This window comes from Ascidia mentula, chromosome 8 (genome assembly GCF_947561715.1).
Source record: "Ascidia mentula chromosome 8, kaAscMent1.1, whole genome shotgun sequence".
NCBI lineage: Eukaryota > Metazoa > Chordata > Ascidiacea > Phlebobranchia > Ascidiidae > Ascidia > Ascidia mentula.
The window spans coordinates 1,103,489-1,121,214 of NC_138573.1; the positions used below are offsets into that span (position 1 = coordinate 1,103,489).

General features: G+C 37.2%; 5 protein-coding genes across 7 annotated transcripts in view; 3 read left to right on the forward strand and 2 right to left on the reverse strand.

Moving 5' to 3' along the window:
• Positions 1-347: 347 nt before the first annotated feature.
• On the forward strand, positions 348-1,948 carry LOC145911534 (fatty acid hydroxylase domain-containing protein 2-like). Its single transcript, XM_082998918.1, has 6 exons — positions 348-405; positions 599-720; positions 939-1,144; positions 1,244-1,349; positions 1,576-1,742; positions 1,816-1,948. The coding sequence occupies exons 1-6, from the start codon at positions 348-350 to the stop codon at positions 1,946-1,948; spliced, it is 792 nt and encodes a 263-aa protein (XP_082855044.1).
• Positions 1,897-3,281, reverse strand: LOC145911535 (translation machinery-associated protein 16-like). Its single transcript, XM_082998919.1, has 4 exons — positions 3,161-3,281; positions 2,767-2,993; positions 2,303-2,485; positions 1,897-2,237 (listed from the first exon to the last, which is right to left on the reverse strand). Exons 1-4 carry the CDS (start codon positions 3,161-3,163, stop codon positions 2,153-2,155), a joined length of 498 nt encoding a protein of 165 aa, XP_082855045.1. The 5' UTR covers positions 3,164-3,281; the 3' UTR covers positions 1,897-2,152.
• Positions 3,282-3,796: 515 nt separating this feature from the next.
• LOC145910953 (E3 ubiquitin-protein ligase MARCHF6-like) lies at positions 3,797-6,656 on the forward strand. The gene has a single exon (XM_082998178.1). It carries the CDS (start codon positions 3,862-3,864, stop codon positions 6,418-6,420), a length of 2,559 nt encoding a protein of 852 aa, XP_082854304.1. The 5' UTR covers positions 3,797-3,861; the 3' UTR covers positions 6,421-6,656.
• A 200-nt stretch (positions 6,657-6,856) lies between these two features.
• Positions 6,857-13,769, reverse strand: LOC145910364 (transportin-3-like). Its single transcript, XM_082997461.1, has 21 exons — positions 13,564-13,769; positions 13,311-13,400; positions 12,916-13,026; positions 12,758-12,831; positions 12,318-12,381; positions 12,145-12,250; positions 11,962-12,089; positions 11,607-11,782; positions 11,376-11,514; positions 11,103-11,249; positions 10,700-10,905; positions 10,412-10,551; positions 10,130-10,269; positions 10,016-10,067; positions 9,519-9,629; positions 9,232-9,412; positions 8,863-8,995; positions 8,422-8,561; positions 7,742-8,045; positions 7,215-7,321; positions 6,857-7,053 (listed from the first exon to the last, which is right to left on the reverse strand). Exons 1-21 carry the CDS (start codon positions 13,684-13,686, stop codon positions 6,993-6,995), a joined length of 2,733 nt encoding a protein of 910 aa, XP_082853587.1. The 5' UTR covers positions 13,687-13,769; the 3' UTR covers positions 6,857-6,992.
• A 2,471-nt stretch (positions 13,770-16,240) lies between these two features.
• LOC145912638 (receptor-type tyrosine-protein phosphatase epsilon-like) overlaps positions 16,241-17,726 on the forward strand; it is a 29,791-nt gene continuing 28,305 nt past the window's right edge. For 2 of the 3 annotated variants that reach the window (XM_083000181.1, XM_083000182.1), the window contains exons 1-4: positions 16,241-16,645; positions 16,703-16,819; positions 17,203-17,310; positions 17,563-17,670. In XM_083000181.1, coding sequence (XP_082856307.1) covers positions 16,372-16,645; positions 16,703-16,819; positions 17,203-17,310; positions 17,563-17,670 — 607 coding nt within the window. In that variant the 5' untranslated portion in view covers positions 16,241-16,371. The remainder of the gene's footprint in view (positions 16,646-16,702; positions 16,820-17,202; positions 17,311-17,562; positions 17,671-17,726) is intronic. The other variant, XM_083000183.1, reaches the window with a different exon arrangement.

Genomic DNA, 17,726 nt, shown 5'->3' on the forward strand with positions numbered 1-17,726 from the left:
AAAACGCTTAACTGTAGCGAAATACGAAAACACCCAAATCTAACGTAAACGGCTGTTTAGACTCGAAACGCATTGTGACGCAATAATGGTTGTTTTTGGCGCAAAACCAGAAGACTGGCGGGAAAAGGCACGCTTGTGTGCTAAACAAAACTTCATTAACAGACAATGACATGTTCCATAGGGCGATCATCGCCCCCTCCTCAATCCGTCCCTGTCTGAAACGGTTTGGTAAATATTTAACAACAATATGTGACTGCTTGAAAACAATGTACACCGACCACATTTTAAGCAAACTGATTCAGAGGTTCACAACTAATTGTTGCAGCAGTGTGCAGAAGACAACAATTATGTGGGAAACGATATTAGACCTATTTCAACACAGTCACTTTCTGCTTTTTACTATAGGTGAGGATGGAAATGCAGCAACCATTATTTAAAATTCACTGTATAGGCCTGATTGTTGGCTGTTTGTACGAGTACAGTGTGATACTTTTTAAGTGATAAAGGCTAAAAAAGACAATAAATATTTAGCTTAACTTGCAAGAATGGTATTTATAAAGTGCAGAAGATGAACATATTTTTATTACTTTGCTTACAGGAACAATGGCAGCGTTGGGTCTATCCTTCTGGATTACAAACGCTTTCTTCATATTCCTGGATGTGACAGGAAAACCACAGTTTCTACACAAATACAAGATCCAGGATGACAAAAATGTCCCAGTAAGAAAAAAGATAAACCCCATTGTTAGGTCACTATTTCTTATCATGACTTTCAAAATAATAGGACTAACAGTTCGTTGTTGCAGTTTTATTTCTTTACAGAAAAACGTTTTTGATCATATGCAACGACAATTAGGCAAATATAATTATTTTCGTTGGGGATCACTTTTGTTCCATACTACAAAACCACATTTTCCCCGCCATATTGTGTATTTCAGGTGGATTGGAAGTTATTCAAGAAATGCGTTGGGGTGATCAACACAAACCAGTTAGTTGCCACTATTATGATACTCTGCTTCTACCCCTTGACGGCCTGGCGCAAAATGCCATTTGAAACTATTGATTTACCAACATTGCCAAGACTGTTGTTGGATCTTGTACTGTTTGGTGTGTTTGAAGAGTTTGCATTTTACTACCTGCACAGGTGGGTCAGCTCTGTGTGGAAATAATTTGCACCGAACGAACGGATCATGAGCGTTTTGCAAAATTCTAAGGTAGAACATGAATCGTCGTATTTCTACAGATTGATGCATCACCCCCAACTCTACAAACACATTCACAAAGTTCACCACGAATGGACAGCCCCCATTAGCATTGCCGTTGTATACGTTCATCCTTTCGAGCATGTGGTAATTACCAAAAATCTAAGATTTACGGCGTTGGCACAAAATATCTACATGCGAAACATTATGTAAACCTGTCAACAAGAATATTTTGAGTTCAGTTCAATAAACTTTTTTAGAGACAAATGATAACGGCATTAAACCGGTAAGACTGAAACAAGTATGCTGTGGGCCTGTTGCTAGAACCTGAATGAAACCCATGCACACGACAACTGTGCATATTTGTTCGTAGATTGTGAACATGCTGCCAGTTTTGACTTTTCCAATTCTGTTGAAATCTCATATACTGACATCATGGATATGGTTTTTCATCGCAACTTTTGTTTCGAGCGTTCACCACAGTGGATACCATTTCCCTGGCCTTCCTTCACCACAATTTCATGACTACCATCACCTCAAGTATGGTTCTATCACTTCATAACGTAACTAAATATGGAAGATTGATCAATTTTATTTTCAATCTTTTCACCAGATTCAACAATTGTTTTGGAGTCCTTGGCTTTCTTGACAGACTACATAACACTGATGCCATGTACAGAAAAACCAACCAGCATAAAAATGATCACATGTATTTCTCATTTAAACCAACATGGGGATCAAACTAACCATTCATGTGATTTTGTTTTGTTTCATACCTCCATGTGCAATCTGTAAGTTTTTAACAAATAAAATCTCATTTGTGAAGATGCAGTGTGACTGATGTCACACATAATTAGAAGTTTCCATGCCAGTTACACCTTTCATTCAGTTGTGACACTTCTTGGCATTCCCTCTCACCAATCTTCATGTTGACATTCCCATGCCTTTAGTCATGTTGAAACACTTTGTTTGCGAAACTTAATAGTTTTAAGCCTGGGCAACAATTTGGCATCCCCATCCCATTCTTCAAACTCCCTAAAAAACATTTACAGTAAAACCAACTGGTACAATTAACAGTAAATCGAGCAAAATCTACATACTTTACAGCTTTAACATTCAGTAGATCTGGTAGCTCGATACCAGAAGTTTTAAACAGCATTTTTTCTTGGTCCAATTGAAATTTGATTATTCTTTCTCTGGATGAGTGCTGGGTGGCATTTCTCTTACCAACACTTCTGATTATTTCAATCTGTTCAAGTTCATCATTAAATCGACATAAATATCTGGAGAGATAAGCATGGGATGATAACTTAATAAAGTTTGGGACTTTATTTTTGTTATGCAAAACTTGTTGAATTATATACATTTTAAAAAGGACAAAAAAGCAGATTAACAATTGAATAACTGACTTAAATGTATTTCTTAAGTGTAGAATGGTTCAGACAGCACTTAAAACAAACAGCTCTGTAACTGTTGGTTAAATAACAGGAAAATAGATTTTGGCATATCAGTTTCGATGACGAGTGCAAGAAACATGCGTACAAAACAGGAAGCTTCAACTTACTTTTCAACTAGTTTTTCTACTTCCTCGTTGGAACATTTTTCCAGATCTTTGTCCATGTTATCTTGAAACCACAGAAATTTACGGACTTTGGCATCAAGCTTGGAGGCTTTTTCTCTATTGCAAGTTTGTTTTTGTTGTTGTTTGTATTTCTGTCGTGACAAATGGTTGGCTTGACGACTGTTGGGGTGAATCAATTTACCCGAAGACCGCTGCTTGGCAACTTTAGGCTGGACAGTGAAAAGAGTGTGTACTATATGGTATCCATAATCCACTCATCAACGATTATTATAGCGCGGTTCTCGCCCAGAACGCACACTGTGATTTTGAGATACGGCCTTATACCATTTTATAAAAAATTTAGTTTTTTACTTACAAATAAGCAACAATCACTTACCATTTCTTAAAGGTATAGCAGCTGTTGTTAACGCAAAAAATTATGAAACACAGCACGTGTTTTGACTTGTGCCCAGCGAACCAAAAATTTGCCTGTTTCCAACATAACACCTGAAAAATTTAAATATTCTTAGAAAAATGTAGAAGATAAATAAAAATAATACATTTTCACAAAATTAAAGCTGTCAAAATTCCATATTTATTTTATAAAATTTATTTTTTTCCCCATGCGAAATAAGGTTTCGGTTCACTGATTTTGTAGATTATGTCCACTAGTGCGCATAAAAGGGAATTTATTGTTAAATGTCAAAGAAACACAAATAAAGAAATAAAGGAGTAAAGAGGTTGTTGCTATTTTGTGTACCATATTTCTTTTAACGTGATGGAGGTTTTGTGTAGCATGCGGTAAATGAGAGAATCCGCATAATACCGATGCTTGTTTCATAATGAAATTCCAAATGAAATGTGTCAATTATCGCTCGTGTTTTTTAAAAAAAATATTACTGGTGGGAAATTTTATTGCACATTTAAACTGTATTGGATTAAATCAAGCAACTTATAATTTTTCCAAGTTCTGCTTTTTCTATAAGAAATAAAAAAAACTAATAAACAACATTATGTTTTCGCCCTGAAGTTTGCCATAGCATTTGATGTAGAGAGGTTCAGTTAAATTTGTCAACTTTCAAAGCAACCACCTGCAGAATGGCAGACGAGGAAGAAGATATTTGCCGTGTATGCAGAATGGCAGGCACCAACGACAAACCTCTCTTCCACCCATGTATATGTACTGGGAGCATCAAGCATGTGCACCAGGATTGCCTCACACAATGGCTAAGGCACAGCCACAAGGAATACTGCGAATTGTGCAAACACAAGTACAGTTTTAAACCTATTTACAGCCCGGATATGCCAAGTCGTTTGCCGATAAGAGATCTCTTTTTGGGCCTAACACGAAGCATTGTATCTGCCATTAAGTGCTGGATCCACTACACTTTGGTTGCAGTCGCATGGTTGGGAATTGTTCCACTGACTGCGTACAGGATTTACAAATGCATATTCTCCTCCAGCTTGAAAAGTTTAATTTCATTTCCCATGGACATTGTGTCACCAAAAAATATTGGCGGGGATGTTGTGAATGGCTTTGCGATCGTCGGCTGCTCAATTGTAGCATTTATTGGTTTGGTTTGGCTCCGAATGCAGATTTTAAATGGAGAAATGCCTGCTTGGATCGAGGAGAGACGAAATGAGGAGGAAGCAAATGATGGCCAAGAAAATCAAGATGGAAATCAGGATGAGCAGGAGTTGGCTGATGATGTGGATGACAATAATAATCAGGAGAACGCAGTTCCTGTTGTGGCACAGGAAGAAATGCAGGAAGAAAATGTGGGAAACTGGAATGGAATAAATTGGGAGAGGGCGGGAGATGAGCCGACATGGGAAAGAATTCTCGGGCTTGATGGCTCCCTTCTGTTTTTGGAACATGTGTTTTGGGTTGTGGCTTTGAACACTCTGTTCATACTGCTCTTTGCATTTTGTCCATTTCACCTTGGACAGTTTGCCCTTATGCTCATGGGTGTGCACAGCAATGTTGCTGCCACCAAACTTGAAGGAGTTTTAACTGCTGTTTGTGGTTACTTTCTTATAACCACAGGATTCTTGATGGGTCACATGATTTTTAAATACTGGAAATTTCACTACACACAGAAAGTGTTTGGTCTTTGCTACATAGTTCTAAAAGTTTGCTTGCTTCTGTTAATGGAACTTGTATTTTTACCCCTTGTTACCGGTGCATGGCTGGACATTTGCTCCTTGAAGATGTTTAACTCAACATTGCAAGACAGAAAACACAGTTTTTTAGCAGCCCCCGGGTCTTCTTTATTCTTTCACTGGTTAAGTGGATTCATATTTACATTCTACATTGCATATTTCCTCATGATGCTAAAGGAAATTCTTCGTCCGGGAACTTTGTGGTTCTTGCGCAACCTCAATGATCCAAACTTCAATCCTGTCCGCATCATGATTCAAATATCTGCTTTTCGGCACTTCAAGAGAATACTTTTAACTTGTATGTTTTTTGGCACCTTGATTATCATCATTTCCTGGTTGCCAGTAAAGTTTTTGAACGTTGTTTTACCCAGTTTCTTACCTTACCGCAAGGGAAATCAGTTTGCTTCACCAATTGGAGATTTTCCTCTGCAGTTTATGGCAAGTCAGCTGATTTTGCCAATAATTCTTGAACAGGGTTTCTGGAGACTGCATTTGCAAAATGCCATAAGAGCCTGGTGTCACTTTGTAGGAAATATGCTGGGGATCAAATCTTATCTATTAATGGAAGATCAGTTTGCAGAGTTATTGCACAGAAATGACCCCAACAATGTTTTGGACATAGAAGTGCCGTATAATGACAAGCCGAAGTGCTTCAGACTTAGGGTGGCTATATTGCTGATCTTAGCGAGCGCGACTGTGGTGCTATTGGCCTCCATCGTGCTTTGCCTTCCAGTTGCGTTTGGAAGATTATATTTCCAGTTGTTGTTCGGCCCAGATGGTCCATTGCCAATTTTGTTAGACAAACACCAGCCAGTTCATGAATTCTACACATTTGCACTTGGAATTTGGGCTTGTTGGTCTACTGTTCGATTGTTGATGATACTTACCAAATACGCCCCTTTTGGACGAACAATGATAGCGAATGTTATGAAGCAGTTGCTTTCTGTTGTTTTTAAAAGCATGGTAGTTGGTATATTTGTAGTTGGCATAATACCCCTGTTGTTTGGAGTGCTTTTCAATCTAGTAATAGTGATTCCATTACGCACACCTTTATACCAAACCCCAGTCATATTTCTGTGGCAGGATTGGGCATTGGGAATGCTTATACAAAAGATTTTTCTTGCTTCCATCTTCCTTGGGCCGAATAATTGGTTGAGAGAGAGCATTGATAATGCATTTGAGCAAGGTTTCTTACGAATGGACCTCCTTAAGTTCATGCGCGAGACTTTGTTTGTGATTGTAAAATGCTTGTTACTTTGTTTGACTTTTCCTTATGTTATCGGGCACGGTATCACATTTTTGCTGGAAACCAGTCTATCAACCATGTATTTTTTGCATTGGCGACTATACCCTTGCTTAATATTTGGTTCGTCATTTTTTGCATTTTGCTGGTTCGAAATGAAGCAGTTTCGCAGACTATGCGACCATATTAAGAACGAGAGATATCTAATCGGTAAACGGTTAGTTGACTATGAACCACCAAAAGCTAACTGACGCTTGCGCTTCGACCTTGTTTTGTTGTTTGTGTAGTGTGCAATTATTAGTTTGACTTAAGTTAAACAAAAAAATTCTGTAATATAATTTTACATTATGGTTGCACAGAATAGTTTTCATGGCATAAGTCTTTGATAAAGCACAAAAGTTGTGCAAGGGAAAATCCTTTCTTCTATGTTTAATTGTGTGGTTGTTTTGTGATGAGATTATACAAATACAAGCGTATGAAAACTGGGCATATTTTTTTGGATTATCATCGGTTTCCAACTTGTGTTTGTTGCTTGTCCATATGTTTACCTATGCCAAAAGTGCTTAGCGCACAGTTTAAAAGAGTATCTGATGCCAATATACAGATTAATGTGGTTTATTTTGCTTTCCTGAATAATTTTTGCCTAGCAACACACCTCAAATGACAGTTTTTGTTTTATTGGCGTTCTCCATAAAAAACAACAGTCGATGTCTACAGCGCAAGATAAAAAGGTAAAAGAAAATCATGATTTGAACTAGTACAGCAACTATTATTGCTCAAAACATTTTGGCAAATGAAAACCAAACTAAAAAGAGTTCTGTTGTCATCTGTAAAGTCGGCAAAAGTCCCTCAAGTGGTAGCTGACTGTTTTCCATTCACTTGCCCTAAAACACAAGTTGTATGTTTATTATGTGTACAAAAAGATTTCCATAAATTTAAAAACATCAGGACTGCCATTGATTTTAAACCTAAAATACTACAAAATGCATAAGCAATTTAGCCAATAATGCAGCTCACTATATTTACCACAACTTATTTAACTTACGCCACAATTTCTGCGTGGAACTGAAGTGTTTGTTGAGGTGTAGCAGTTGCTAGGGTTGCTTCGGTGGGCAGGTTTTTAAGTGTTGACATCAACCAACTTGCAAAACTCTGAAACACATTTTGCTGATTGTTAGATTTTAATCATTCCAAAATATTTTACTAAGGTTCTGTCTGTATAACCCTATTACAAATTTACTCAAACTTTGACAGAATACATTTGCATTTACCCACAAGCATTAGTCTTGTCACACATATCAAAACACTACTATATAAGTGGAACACTCTTTGTCCTTTGGTACATTTAAGTAAGGAGAATTCAACACCCCCATATCTGATCGTTGAAAATGAATTTGATAGATTATGATCAACTAAATAAACTTGTCCAAATACAGCACTTCCACAAGTAAAAGACTGCCAATCTAACTTAAAATGGATCAGTTTACGAAAATTTTGTGCAATACATGTAAAGTAAGTACAAATTATTTAAAAATAAACAAAGCGATTTGCCCGAATGTTTTTTGGACTCACCTGCCTATCTCTTTCTATTATGGCCCACCACAGCTCAGCAATATCAGGATACAGGTAGGAAGGAATTTGAAACAAGCAGGCATGGAGAGATTTTTCAACAATCTGTCCACCGTAAGCAGCAAAAACGTTGTCGGCAATCTGCTTTTGTAATGGTGGAAGTTTGCATTCTATAACACTGCGGATAAATTTGGTGACGGACGCATTTGCATCGCGATGTTCGTGACCCAACCCAACCAGTGCACAGTCGAGGAGTGAGGGACAAGCAGCGTGGGTGAGGAACTCCACTGGACACTTTTCAACAAACCTGTATATCACAAATATTCATCTTGTTTGTGTTTTGCCAACTTTCAACGATCAAACATTTATAATAAAATTTGTATGTAAATGTTATAATGCTAAAATATACAAGCAACACAACATTAATTTTTTTTGGCTTGTTTTTTAGCAAAAACATTCTGCTCATAATAATTCACAACAATTGACCCAAAAAAACTTATATACGCAATAAAATCCACACTTCTTAAAAAAGTTGCTGATTCTCTCTTTGTGAAAAACACAGCTCAAAACATTTCTAGGACAGCACATAAGGGAAAGGATTAAACTGTTGTGTTAAAAAGAATAAATGGTTACACAGCGACAGTGTGTACAGGAAAAAGTAATTTTCTTGCGAGCTTTTTTACCTGCAGCAAAGCCTGAAGAGATCGTCCACTGTGTCTGGATTATTTTCCAAGCCACGTTTAGTGTTTAAAATGTCGAAAGTTGGTTGAGTGAAAGCGTTCAACATTGCCAACAGTGAAGGGTCTTTTCCATATTCATCAACCTAATAACCAAACAACAAACTGTAACTTGACCTTTTCACCTTGACTCAATATACTAATCCAAACAATACAATTTTTAATAATCTATTTTTTGTTTAACTTGTTCTCTTTTAAATACAAGGGTTGGCAGGACAGGATTATTACATGTTTAATGTTGACAAAATGTTGGCATACAAATACTAGTAACTGGCACACTTAATTCCAACAGATGTCGGCCTCTGCCTTACCATACATGTACTCGCATAAGCAAATTTTACCTTCAACAAAGTCACAATTCCCAACTAATTAACAATATTGACTTACAAGAACACTGCCTAGGTACAGAAAACAACTGTGTTGATAGCAAGCGTACATGGATGTAATGGTTTCAGCGATGGGTTGCAGTAAAGTTGCTTGAACAGATTTTCCCACACATCGAATTGCAAACCTTAAACACCTATAAAACCAACAAGGCAATGTACTAAAATTCATCCAAATACCAAAATATTTGAAAATCAGGTGTTTTTTAACATGTCATACATTGGTTACACAGTTTACCAGATATATTTTGAAACATTCCACCCTTGCGACCTTGGTGACCCACAAAGACCGCAAGCTTTAATCGTTTTTGGGATGCAATTTATCAACCACAAAATATAGTTGTAAGTTTATGGACCAGAGCACTCTCTCTACCTGCACCATCTTTCCACTATCCTGTTGTCGGCTTTGTGGTGCTCCAGTGTTGGTTTCAAAACTTTCCAAACTTCCTCTGTGATTTCTTTGCATGGATGGAGTTCACCGTTGCGACTTTTGATTTCTATGTGCCGGTATATTGCAGCGAGACGGTCCAACCACAAGGTTGGATCTCGGGCACCTAAAATTCCAGAAAATAGTTGAGAGCAAACTTTCCATGAGGCAAAAAAATGAACGTTAAACTTTATCGCATTTTACTATTTCTGTTCATTTAGAAACAGTCTAACCTTGGTCATGCTGTAACTGCTGAGTCAGCATGTTGATTTGTGCTTTGCACAAAAGTCCAACAGCTTCTTGTAGATGTGCAACAGGTAGTCCAGTTATGATTGTAACAACACCTGGAAGAGGAAAATATCTCATGTGACGCCTGCTTTTTGCTTAGTTAAGTAAAAAGTTTGTTTAACGTTTCTGTCTTGGGCGCTCCCTTTTTACAACCTGCTAGTCCTTCAGCTTTATTAAATATCTACTGATGCTGATGTTCAATTACAGATTATCCGTCATCATGATTTCGTTTGTCATATAACAAGGCTACGACATGCAACCATAATTGATCATATTTTCTAATGGAATTTTAAAAAAGCAATCAAATTACGCAACATGCATGTTCTGAAGTTGCTATTGAGCCACCCACAGCACTCTGGGGAGTGGGGACCCCCAGTGGTCCATAGACCCGAGTTAAGACCCATTGGCTTTAACAATAAAACAAGTGATTTGAAGCATTCACCTTTTAACAATCCAATTGAGGCATTGGCAGAAACATGAAGGTCATCAGCAACCTATGCAAGAAAACACATTAATATTTCTATGGAAACACAAAATGCTTAGCCATTAACAGCACCTGTAGAAGTTGAATGAGTGCAGAATAATGTTGAATCATCTGTTGCCTGCACGCCTCACACAGATTTTGTAACGATAATGCTGCAATTGAAGAGAGTTCCTTTTGTTGGAGTGCTTGCGTCAAAAATTGAAGAATGTGATCTGGAATTCAATTTGTTCTAAATGATTGTAATTTCCAACAATAGACAGGTATATAAAGCAACAATAATAAAAATTCATTTGATTCTAATCAGAACAGTTTATAAAGCAAAACCACTGTGGCTCAAATCTCATAATCCAATACCTAATAACTGTGAGTGCTTCTCAATCCAAGAAGACAGTTCCCCAATTAGACGCACACTTGTATGACGAACTGCCAGGTGACTATCTGAAGGTAGGGATACGATGGCTTGGAGCACCTGAGGCACAACAGCTTCTTCCCTTCTGCGAATACAAAAAATCTTGGTTTTCAAAACGTTAATATTAGAAAATTAGCCAATTAAAAAACAGAATGCACTGAATTATCGCATCAAATGCCAAGTGGTAAGTTTAAGCAAAACAAAATAGAATAATCCACATATAAACAACATACACATCAATGTGCTTGGCAACAGCAGCCATAATAAAGAGAGTTGCCTCTGTAACATCCCAACTTGGGGAAACGCCCTCTTGATTGAGCATTGTGAATAGTTGAGCGAAGCATTTTGTGGCGCCCACCAAGTAAACAACATCCCTGACCAAGTCAGCTGAGCGTAACCGAAAATCATAAAAATCATCTGCCTCCTCCAGCAGTTTCTCCTGAAAATATAATTGCAGCATCAAGTAATTCCAAACCAATTTACTGTAAATTTTGCAAAGTTACAATGATAAGATTTAAACAGTTTATTTGAATGGTCTGTTAAACCAGAAAGACAGATTGTTTGATGTTACAAAAAGCGTGGCACCAACAGCAACAAAAAGGTTATTAACATTGATATTTTACAAAAAATTCTTACATAGTCAGGTTCCATCTGGCAATGCCTCACAAGGGAATAGATAAGTCGTTCAATATAAGGTCCAAATATCAGGCGTAACTCATTGTGATCGTTTGAATACAACATTTCTGAAAGTCGGTACCACAGGTTGAATGTAATTTCCGCAACCTGCAAAAAAAACATACAACATATTTTTACAGTTTTTAATTGTTATTTTTTTTTAAAGTTTTTAATTGACAAACTTCCTTTTAGTATTTTACATGCCTAGTTGGGCATTTGGGAGTTACAACACACCTCATATTGACAGTGTCCATTGCATAGCAACAAGAGGTCAAGGGTCACAAGGTCTCCAAGGCCATCACCAGGTGCACTGACAAGAGCTTCTGACAGTGACTCGGCCAACTCAGTGAATATACGACAAAGATTGAGACACCTGAAAAAAAATCACCGAAGCAATTTTCAATAGCAAAAAGTTTGAATAAATTTTGCCCCTGCAATATTTTTTATATGTATTAAAAAACATACTTGTCGGTGTCTTCATGGGCAACAGCATTGTGGTAAGCTTCCCGTAAAGAATGAGTACCGTGGAAAAGCAACTCCATAAGATCTCTATACCTTGCTACATCTTCTGCTGCGTACAGAGCCGCACAAATGCAGTCAGATGCCGCCTCATGAAGAGATGATGACGTTGATGTGTCCCTCTGAATCAAATCAGTTATACTTTGTACAAACAACTTCTACGCAATGCAAAATCAATAAAATGGGCATCAATAAAACTAACGTGTACTGAGTCAGTTGCTCTAAATAAACTGGTGTTGACAACTTTTGTTAACAGCTAATTTTAAGTATAAAATAAAGCTACCCATTAAAGTAAACTCACCAAAACATTGAATGGAACATCAAGAAGTTTGCTGCGTGCCACATGGTTACCGGGCAAAACACCCAGATGGAACCAACTGGCCAGGCATTTAAAAACTTTTGACAAAAGCCTTTCTTCTTCAACGATATCTGGTAAAAGTACAAAAATCATAAATTTTGCTTTTAACTAACAGTCAGAACATACCAATGCAGGCTTTAAGTAGGTCAACCACCATCGGGGCAGAATTCTCCATCTCCTCCATAATTTCAACTCTACGGTTGGCTCCGAGCCGAAGCGTCTGATTGTTGACCTGAACAATGGATACGGTGACCGTTATAGAATGTGACAGATGTCTAAATGTGGAAAGAACAACCCACCTCTTCTGGCAGAACAGTTAGGATTTCCAGAAGATATGGAAGTGAAGATCTTTCTTGGCCGTACCTATAACATAAAGTGCATTTTTTCAACCTATTTAACTCTTTACCCTTCTAATACTACAAGTCCTCTAGGTATGACTTAAACATTAGTAACAGGAAAATGACACAAGTTTTGTACAAATAGTGTTTAAGAAAGCAGCCTATTTGAACATGCTGGAATAGAATAGTGACAACAAACTTGACAGACCGAAAAAACAAGTACATCCACAGCACCTAATGGGCATGTAGTAATAAAAGGTTTCTTATCAAGACAATCTAGGCTGAGCATGCTTAAGTTTATAAAATTATAATACTGGCTGTTATGCAATTCATGTGATTAGTCAGAATCTTCCCACACATTTTATTTATAAAACTAAATATCAGCCTTATAACATACATACTTTTGCATGAATGTGACAGCCGGCATTCCCCACGAAGTCATTTGCAATGCAAGATCACATACAGCCAACGCTAACTGCAAGAAAATTCATTGAGTTAATTGCCATATTGTCTTAATCTACATTGTCACATCAGAAAGTCATATGATAGGATAACCTACCTGTGTGGTGAGGATGGGGGACATGTTGCATAATTGCTCAATATGAGTAAGAAGTGATTCTTTTAATGAGTCATGGGTGTCCCCAGGAAGCTCGGAGAATGAATATAAAATCTGGAAAAATTAAGTTTTAGAATCAGTATTTACCACTATTTTGAGAGCATTTGAAGGAACATACACAATTTTTGCATTTCAAAGAACACACACAATTTTTGCATTTTAAGGAAAATACGTATTTTCTGCATTTCAAGACACAAACACAATCTTTGCATTTTAAGGCACATCATAGCCACACTGAACTGCACAAAACGATACCTTGCCGGTCGAAACAGTGGCCATCTGTATGTAACCAACAAAATTGAATATTATCAACTCCATGCCTACACACTATTGCTTACTTTTGTCCTCATAGTTTGTGCAGCAAAATAAGTTGATTCAACATCATTCTTTAGCCTGAGAAGTTGATCTGCAGTTTCCCAAGCAAAAACCTTTCAAAAATTAGCAGTTTAGTCAAAAACAACATAACTTCCTATGCCATACAGCCTTAAATTTTTGGATTTGCACAGAGAAAATGGCATTAAAAAACCATTTTTTTTACATAACGGTGATCACTCATCACAACAAATTATTCAAAGGCAGTTAGTAACTTACAGATTTTTGAAATTCGCCCAACCATCTTGATGCTTTTTCTTTTTCTGCAGCATTTGAGTTGTGGTAGAGTTTGTTTACAGCTTGCAGCACAGTTTGGGCGTTATCCGATGCACTGAACGCCATGACATTTGCCGACCAAGTCAAGATTGTATTTCAAAAGATATGGTTTCCACTGTTTATTGTAGTTACAGACTATGTATCATTGCAACTACTACAAAAGCAAAATTTGAATAAATACAAATTGACAGAAAACTTCCAATTTTTTCATAAAATAAAGTCAGATGAAAGCATTTTTTACAAACTAGGACTTGGGAAAGACATCTTGTCAAGTTCAAATTTGTCTGCAGGCATGTACACCACAAGAGAAACACAACACAAGGGGGCGCTGCAGCTGGAAAGAATTTGTACCTTTGGGGGCTATTTTAAAGAAGGTCTGCTCAAAAGACAGTTGCAAATATTTATTTTCTATTTTTAAAGACTTTTATTGTTGTACTGTACATCATCACCAGTATTTTAATAAACGTTTACAACAAAACACAATAATATGCTGTTTATTGATCTGAAATATAGCCCACATGCGTGTGACAAGTGATAATCCAGTTGGGATCAACTTCTCCGTCAACATAAATTAAACCGACTGCACGCTCACAGGCCTTTGAGAGAAAAAGTTGTGTAGGTTGAGTCCTTTTTGGTGATAACTCTAGACTGTGGAGGATGCAAAGCCTTTGCAAATTTACGGACCACTTTTTGAAGTTTATATAATACCCCTAAACATTTATGGACACTGTCACGTCGCCCCTCATCTCGTGGGGCTGTGGGTACATAAACTATTTCATAATCAAATTGCACTAACGTGGTGAGACTTTATGCGACGCCTGTGCAAGTAGTTATTCTTAAAACGTGTAAAAGCATTTTCACCCCACATAGGCGTGAGCGTGATGAAGGACTGCGTCAAACTTTTCCCCTATAAAAAATTTACAACGCAATGGCGTAGATCACAGCATTTTCTTATTCAGCTCCGGTTTCTCCTTTTCTTCGGTGTCATACTGTAGGCTACTTATTCCTAATGTTTATCCATATTTCAAAAGACAACGTTTTTGCCAACATATAACGTTCGGACAATTTTTCTTATCATTTATTTGAGTTTACATAATACTGTGTCCACTGCAGCATCGTAAACGAAACATTAGTATGTGAAACTTTACAGTTTAGTCATCTTTAATTAGGTTTCCACGAGGATGGAAGCCCAGTTCTTGTCCCAGGAGTGGCGATGAGGGCTATTGTTCACATTGCACACATATTAAAGTATTGCACAGATTTGTTGACTGGAGGGTTAATAATTGCACGCGCTTATGTTTGCAAAGCAACGAACTGATAAACGTAACCCCTTAAAACAGTACGAATGTGTTTACGATCTGCAAGCAACACAACATGTCGGCGTTGCTTAGACTTTTAGCTGTTCTTGGAATAATCATTTTCCAACGGAAAGAAATTGCCGCGTTATTTGAGGGTGAGTTTTTCGTAGTAACAATTAGAACTGATATTCTTCAGTTCAAACTTAGCCTGTAACTTAGGTGAGTCATCCATAGGCAGTGGTGGGATTCAGCCGGTTCACACCGGTTCTAACTAAATTTTAAGAGATCAGCGAACCGGTTAGCATTACTGGTTACTGTTAATGGATTTTTGTAACAGAATCCACTGAAAAGTATGACTTTTGTGATAGAACCGGCTGACAAAAATTTGAATCCCACCACAATCTCATCTATAGGGTAACAGTTTTATTTATTTGTCTAATACAGGGGTGGCAAACCTTTTGCTTTTCCTTTTGTCATTATTAATCAGATGCGTTACAAATTTCACTCCCCTTCTTTTTTGAAGTATGATCGTTTTAGATTATAATTAATTTCAATTCAAATTCACATCTAGCTTGTGGTAATCTAAATTTTTGTGATACTTTTTTCAGGAAATGAATTACATTTTTACGAACAATACTGTTTTTTCTTTCATTGTCTCTAGTGGTAATTGTAATCACGCAATGCGTCAAGGTTGGCCACCTTTGTCCAATGGACTTTTTTAGCCACAGTTCGCTACAGTTTCGATCCTCGTGTACTATCGTAGTGTTGCTTTACGTCAAAAAAAAACAGAAAGCTTACACATTTTTACAGAAAAAAAACGAGTGTATAATTCTGTTTGTTACTGTATACCGTATTTTACGGACCATAAAGCGCACCCGATTATAAGGCGCACTGTCAATAAATTGCTTTGATTAGTTTTTTGTTCATACATAAGGCGCACCGGGCTATAGAACGCAACGTATTTTAAGGAGTATGTGTGTAAGACGGTGGTTTATTTATATAATAATAGTATCGGTACTGGTTTTGAGTGTAGGCAATAAAGCACTACTTGATCCATACATTAGGCGCACCGGCTTATAAGGCGCACGTTCAATTTATGAGAAAAAAAAAGGATTTAAATTGCGCCTTGTGGTCCGTAAAATACGGTACTTGTTGTTCCTGTCTACCAACAATTATTATTTCTGTGTTCATATGTTTAAATCGTCGGCGGGATAAAATCGCCGCCAACTTATTAAGTAGAAAACGTTTGAATTGTTTTGCAGAGCCAGCCTGGAACGGTAGCAAGTTATACTTTTACAACGACACAAAGCTCAATTACAGCCAGGCTGAAACTTACTGCCTGAAACAAAATTCCTCATTGCTGGTGATAAAAGGCAACGAGGTTCAGCAATTTGTCAACCAGATATTAAACCAGACTCAACCACAACTGGCTTGCAAAAATGCGAATTGGAGCATGGGGTACTGGATAGGGGGTTCAAATGTATCTGGAAGTTGGATGTGGACCGACTCAACCCCAATTTGTACAAACAATAGCTGTAATGACTCATATGAAAATTGGTTTGGAAACAATCCTAACGGACCAACCAACGAATATGCAGCAAGTGTTTTAATGGTTGACAAGATATGTATCACCGCCTCTGATGGGGTTGGATTGTCATTAGATGGTTTGCTTGGATTGTGGTTGGATGATGAAATAAAAGAAATTAGAAATTTTATATGCATACAAAGTAGGTTACATCACTTACCACACACGTACTTTAGTTATTGCAGAATCTTTACTGCAGATCTGTGTCAAATCAAAAATCCTTGTGAAAATGGTGGTAACTGCACTACTGCAGAGAATGGATTTGAGTACAACTGTCATTGTGCTAATGGTTACTATGGAGATAATTGCACTCAAGGTACCAAATGCTTCAATACTTAACACTTGTGGATACGGTGTGAAATGCAGTGGTGGGATTCATCCGGTTCACGTAAACCTGTTTTTGGAATTTGACGACCTGTGCAAACCGGTTGTTAACCGCATGTGTAGGCCTATGTTTTACTTTGAGCGCTATATTACCGCATTTACTATGTTATGCTGCTAGTGAGAGAACCTGATGCTAAAAAAATTAAAACCCACCACTAGTGAAATGTAACAGTTTTGTAACATGACACTAATTTGTTTTTGATATTGTGGCTCGCTTGCTTCTATAGTTTTTGTCACATATTAAGATAAACTATAATACCCTCCAAGTTAACTGTGTGGCACATGACACTCATAAAAGATGCATATTTTGTTCAGATTTGTGCTATCCCAATCCCTGTTTGGATGACGTGGAATGTTACTTTGATACATCTTTGGGCAACTACACTTGTGTGGAACCTATTTATTCAGGGGATGATCCTGAAGGTAATAACATAGTCAACTTCTGTTGTCCAAGCAATTACCAGACCATGGTAATGATGGATTTTATTAATTACATCCTGTTCTGGGCATAAAGATCAATTGTTTTTTATGCTGAAATGCAGTTTTGGTCAGTTGTTTAATTCAGCAAAGGAAATGTAATGTGTATTACTTGTATACAAATATTAGCATGAGAACAGTGATGTTTACATGTAACATGATTACAAAAATAATCAACTTTGATAAATGTTTGTTCAGATGTGTGCTGGAATATTACTTGTCCTTATAATTCTCTTTGCTTTGCAAATGGTTCACATTATTTATGTGAATGTCAAGATGGTTACCATGGAGAAAACTGCGACAAAAGTAAGTTGCCAAAAATATTTTTGTCCATCCATCAAAAAATATGTTTATGTTTAATT

Excerpts from the sequence above, each read along its gene's own strand:
- LOC145911534 (XM_082998918.1), top strand. The coding sequence starts at position 348 with ATGTGGGAAACGATATTAGACCTATTTCAACACAGTCACTTTCTGCTT. Across the intron at positions 406-598 it reads CTTTCTGCTTTTTACTATAG|GAACAATGGCAGCGTTGGGT; the intron begins GTGAGGATGGAA and ends CTTTGCTTACAG. Across the intron at positions 1,743-1,815 it reads CATGACTACCATCACCTCAA|ATTCAACAATTGTTTTGGAG; the intron begins GTATGGTTCTAT and ends TCTTTTCACCAG.
- LOC145910953 (XM_082998178.1), top strand. The coding sequence starts at position 3,862 with ATGGCAGACGAGGAAGAAGATATTTGCCGTGTATGCAGAATGGCAGGC.
- LOC145910364 (XM_082997461.1), bottom strand. The coding sequence starts at position 13,686 with ATGGCGTTCAGTGCATCGGATAACGCCCAAACTGTGCTGCAAGCTGTA. Across the intron at positions 12,251-12,317 it reads TAACTGTTCTGCCAGAAGAG|GTCAACAATCAGACGCTTCG; the intron begins GTGGGTTGTTCT and ends TCCATTGTTCAG. Across the intron at positions 7,322-7,741 it reads TAATAGAAAGAGATAGGCAG|AGTTTTGCAAGTTGGTTGAT; the intron begins GTGAGTCCAAAA and ends AATGTGTTTCAG.
- LOC145911535 (XM_082998919.1), bottom strand. Across the intron at positions 2,486-2,766 it reads GTAGAAAAACTAGTTGAAAA|ATATTTATGTCGATTTAATG; the intron begins GTAAGTTGAAGC and ends TTATCTCTCCAG. Across the intron at positions 2,238-2,302 it reads CTGAATGTTAAAGCTGTAAA|GGAGTTTGAAGAATGGGATG; the intron begins GTATGTAGATTT and ends AATGTTTTTTAG.